This window comes from Panicum virgatum, chromosome 8K, assembly GCF_016808335.1.
Source record: "Panicum virgatum strain AP13 chromosome 8K, P.virgatum_v5, whole genome shotgun sequence".
In the NCBI taxonomy this organism is placed as follows: domain Eukaryota; kingdom Viridiplantae; phylum Streptophyta; class Magnoliopsida; order Poales; family Poaceae; genus Panicum; species Panicum virgatum.
In genome coordinates this window covers 11,741,706-11,746,026 of record NC_053143.1, presented here as the reverse complement: position 1 = coordinate 11,746,026, position 4,321 = coordinate 11,741,706, and the positions used below count along the sequence as shown (strand labels likewise).

The window sequence follows — 4,321 nt, the reverse complement described above, 5'->3', positions numbered from 1 at the left end:
CTTCTTTTGACTACAAAGGCAGCCTACTCATCAAGTGAAATCAGCAGACCTCTTTTAAAATACGTTATATCAAGAAAATTATACAACTTTGATACAAATTTGATAGGATCGCGCGCTATCAGAGACACGAAAAAGTTTCGAGAAAATCTAGTGTCTTGTGGTTTTCAGGCTGTTTCTCGGGCGATTCTGAGTTGACCCACCAAAACATGGGTTTGACCGAAGTTTGACTGCGTTCGTGTTGGTGCCTATGTGTTAATTTGTAGAGATCTACGTGATTGAATCGTGAACAAAGTGGATTGGTCCGACTCATATACGGGATGGACTAAGGCCTACCTATCAATAACACAGGCGGACCAAATCAACCTACACTACTACAAAAATCTTAACCGATGCGGGCAAAACGCATTAACTGAGACGGTTTTTCCAACCGCCTCAGAGTCATCGTCACGGTTAATATGACATTAACCGAGGCAGTTTGCTGCCCGCCTCAATTAATCGAATAAAAAAATAAAAAAAAGCCCGCCGTGCCCATCCGCCCCCGCTGCCGGATCCAGCCCCGCAGCTGCTGCTGCAAGCCAGGGGGAGGGCGGGGAGGGGGCCGCAGTGCCGCCTTTCGCCATCCCCGCACTGCCGCCCACTGTGCGCGGGGTGCCGTCCGCGGGCTGCCGCGCCGCCGAACGCGCCGCCACTGGTGGCGAGGAGGAGGAGCGCCGGCGCCGCGGGGGGAAAGGAGGAGGGGCGCCGCCGCCCGCTGCTCGCCGCTCGCAGGCCGCGCTCCGCGCGCTCGCCGATCACGCGCCGCTCCCCGCTCCAGCCCCCGCGCCATGTCCATGAGAGGAGGAGACGGGAGACCTGGGAGAGTAGGGGGCGGCGGCGGCTGTGGAGAGGATGAGGGAGAGGGAGAGTGAAAAAAAATTGACTCCGAACCCTAAGAGCCATATATATATATACACACACGCGCGCGATCGGAATTGGGCTTTTTGGGCTAGCGAGCTGAGCTATTTTACCGAGGCGGTTGAGTTATACTGCCTGCCTCGGTTAAACATTAACCGAGGTGGTTACGTTAGGAAGACCGCCTCGATTAATAGACATTAACCGTGGCGGTCAATTTAATATTGCCCGTCTCGGTTAATCAATTTTGCAAGGTGGTTTTTTATAACCGCTTCGGTTAAAAATCGTGCCCGCCTCCAAAGTCATTTTTAAAGGTCGTGGTTAATCAGATTTTGTAGTAGTGCTACCAAACAAACATACTTCGTACTACAACTTTGTTGTTGGGAAAAAAATGAGTAAGGCATCAAATATGACAAAAACGCACATGATAACCGAACATAATGACTCTGGCTATCGAAATCGTTTACTGGCCGTGACCGTATAATAAAAAAGAGTAAGGCGAACAAATTTAACCGAGCAAGCAATTTTTCTCAATAAATAAAAGTAGAAAATAGAAAAGACTTTTTGGCCTTCTCGCCTCTCGTTGGCCTGGACTGGTGGGCCGTTCTGGACCTACTACGGCCTCTCGCCATCGTCGCCAATAAGAAGAGACTGAGCGGAGCCCTGCCGCCCAATCCCCGAAGAAGTTCTACTTTCCCGCCCTCGCACACTCGCCTCCCCCAATCTCCGGATCGATCCCGGTCCCGGCTTCCAGCATCGACATGTCTCGATTGGGTTTGATCGGGTGGCTAGATGATCTGGAAGACGCAGATGAAGATGTGGCCGAAATACCGTCGCTGGTTATACTCTCGGAGCCAGGTGCCAATCTCATCATCTCTTCTTCCTTGGGTTAGTTTTTGGGATGTATGGATCCAACATTAGGACTACAACTTTGTTGCCTTCTGTATCTCGATTCAACCCGTCCATCGAAGAGACCACCAATTGGTTTCCTGTGAAACCAATTTGATGACCAATTGGTTCCCCCCCTATTCCTCACTTGTCCGGCGTTTGCAATTTTATATGTTCAACTATAATTTCCCGTGCCCGGTTTTTGCACGGTATCTCAATTTGCTTACCATTGTTTATCAGATCTGATTACTAACATCTCTTCGTTGGCCCTCTAGATCTTTTTGAAAGGGGATGGGGATGGCAGAGGCTGCTGCCGTACAAGCATGGTTTTATTGAGTGGCACGAGTTTAAGGGATACCTTCAGGACTATTACCGCAAAAATGCTGAACAAGTCAATGCTCTTATTATGAACCTGAAGCCTGATTGCTACGAGTGGAGCGTTCCTCCTAATTTCAACGCCTCGCATGCTGCGGCAGATCTGGTAATAAGGTCCTCCAGCTTCTGCAATACCAAACTGTGGCTTGCCTACATTTTTTTTTTTTGATCCAGTAGCTAATTGATTAACTTCACTGTGCCCTTGCAAAACAATCAATTCTTTTCTAGTGTTTTAGGAGAGAGGCCAAACTCCAAAGCCTCCCAAGAAAACTCAGTCGTAAGGACATCAAACTGAGCAAAGCTATCCAGGAGCACGCGAGGCTAAAGCTCCGATCAGGGGATGAATCTTTTCTTGCAGCCCATGGCTTTGTGGTATGCTTCTTACGGACCAAGCCAAATTGTGGCCTACTTAATTTGTAGTAATTATTTATTTGGTATTTTCTAACTTTTTTCTCCAATTGCAAACGACAATTTCAAGTGTATCATGAAGGAGGCTGAGTTGATGTGCCAGCTGGTGCAGTGCAAGAAGTTTGACCCTACCAACTTCATCAGCTTTAGCAATCAGATCCGGAGGTCTGCCTTGAATCTTATGCTGCACAATGTGGATAAATCTACCGCGATCCCTGCCGCTGCGGCCATGGTGGTATGTAAGACTTAATTTCTTCCAAACATTCTGTGGCTTGCTTAATTTGTGTGGTGTATTCTTTTGATGCTTATACAAAACGAACTGTTGTAGGGCCTCACAAGGGAGGCTAAGACTGGCTTAGTATTTGTGGCCCTTTTTTATGCTTATACGAAATGAACTGTTGTAGGGCCTTGCAAGGGAGGCTAAGTTTGCGCGTTATGTGCTGGCTCGAGAGGACTCTGAGAGTTACATGGACCATGACGTGTGTGATATGATTCGAGAAGGTACCGCTGCAGTTTTAACCATGCTTGAGAAAGAATTCGCTCGTGATACGACTGCCAGCAATGTTGGTGTGCTTCTTGGAGCTCCTACTGCTCGCAAATCAGAGGAGCCAGAAGGTGCTGTCTGAACAATACTGAATATCTTCTTTTTCTTGATGCTAATAATTGTTGCATCATATTAGTAGCATTTGATGTGCAAAAGAAGACATCACTAGCCCTGGTTATTTAATCTCTCTCTTTTTTGTGCGGAAGTCCTCACCCACGTGCATTGGTTTTTGGTTGAAATTCAGCTAGGACAGTTACCAAGGATGAGAAGCTTGCAGGCTCTTCTTTGCAGCCATCAGAGCCGCTTAAGGTTAGTGTAGAGGCATGTGAGAATGTTTTCATGTTACATTGTCTTGCATACTGCAGTTCCCTATGTTTTTGAAATGGACTGAGCACAAGTTAATATATTACTGTTGTCTTGGCAAATCTGAGCATTGACGAGCCATATACCCTTTTTGTGCGTGTGTGATCTCCTTGCGCACTTTTAGCTGATCATGATAGATTACGAGAGCTTGTGGCTTTCCTCCAATTTTCTATTCATGGTCATAAGAGCTGCAGGATTATATATGCCTTTGGCTACCAAATGTTTGGTGGTGTTGTCATTGGAGTAGTTCATTCTTCATGATCTTAATCTTTCTTTATGGCTCACATGATTTTCTTTTTAATTTTTTGCAGTAACCAAGAAGGATGGCTACTGTAGTTTCTTCTGGCCTGCAGAATTTAGTTATCTTGTTATGTGCGTTCAAATTGTGTTATTACAGTAATGTTTGTACTGAAAGGTACTTGGTTTTGTGGCAGTGATGTGCTATTATGTTTCCTTTCCTGGGTTTATGATGCTCACTGTATACTTCGTTTTACCTACTTTCGCCAATTCCATAGCTGTATTCCGTTGTAATAAAAGCGCCTGAAAATTGGAATTGTTACGAAAACACGCCAGGCTTCTGTCCATACTTCCTCCAAGCCCAGATGTACGTAGACTGTAGGCACTAGTCCTTGTTTAGCCTTGTGATACTCAGCCTTCCACACACACATCCCACTAGACCACAACCTTCTTGTGAACATCGCTGATGGTGAACTGGTGATACAGTGAGATAGTATTGCCTTGTGACTGGCAGCACAAGTTGTCTGAAAAGGAAGGGCAGTCGGCCGAAAAAGCTGCAAGGATGGCAACGGGTCTGGTCGGGGTTGGGGTCGGGTGGAGCTTCCACGGACCTGC

The 4,321-nt window shown here is 46.7% G+C and overlaps 1 protein-coding gene across 2 annotated transcripts; it reads left to right on the top strand.

Moving 5' to 3' along the window:
- The first annotated feature begins 1,536 nt into the window (after window positions 1-1,536).
- LOC120646162 lies at window positions 1,537-3,939 on the top strand. 2 transcript variants are annotated; one of them, XM_039922860.1, is made up of 7 exons: window positions 1,537-1,749; window positions 2,055-2,260; window positions 2,383-2,526; window positions 2,645-2,797; window positions 2,967-3,177; window positions 3,351-3,415; window positions 3,781-3,939. In XM_039922860.1, the coding sequence occupies exons 1-7, from the start codon at window positions 1,653-1,655 to the stop codon at window positions 3,781-3,783; spliced, it is 879 nt and encodes a 292-aa protein (XP_039778794.1). In that variant the 5' UTR covers window positions 1,537-1,652; the 3' UTR covers window positions 3,784-3,939. The 2 variants fall into 2 exon arrangements, with proteins under 2 accessions (XP_039778794.1, XP_039778793.1); XM_039922859.1 differs by having other exon boundaries at window positions 2,633-2,797.
- Window positions 3,940-4,321: the final 382 nt, after the last annotated feature.

What these genes read in the sequence shown, in the direction of transcription:
- LOC120646162 (XM_039922859.1), top strand. Translation starts at nt 1,653, where the DNA reads ATGTCTCGATTGGGTTTGATCGGGTGGCTAGATGATCTGGAAGACGCA. An exon ending in GGTTATACTCTCGGAGCCAG is followed by an intron (nt 1,750 to 2,054) that starts GTGCCAATCTCA and finishes TTGGCCCTCTAG; the next exon opens with ATCTTTTTGAAAGGGGATGG. An exon ending in CAAATCAGAGGAGCCAGAAG is followed by an intron (nt 3,178 to 3,350) that starts GTGCTGTCTGAA and finishes GTTGAAATTCAG; the next exon opens with CTAGGACAGTTACCAAGGAT.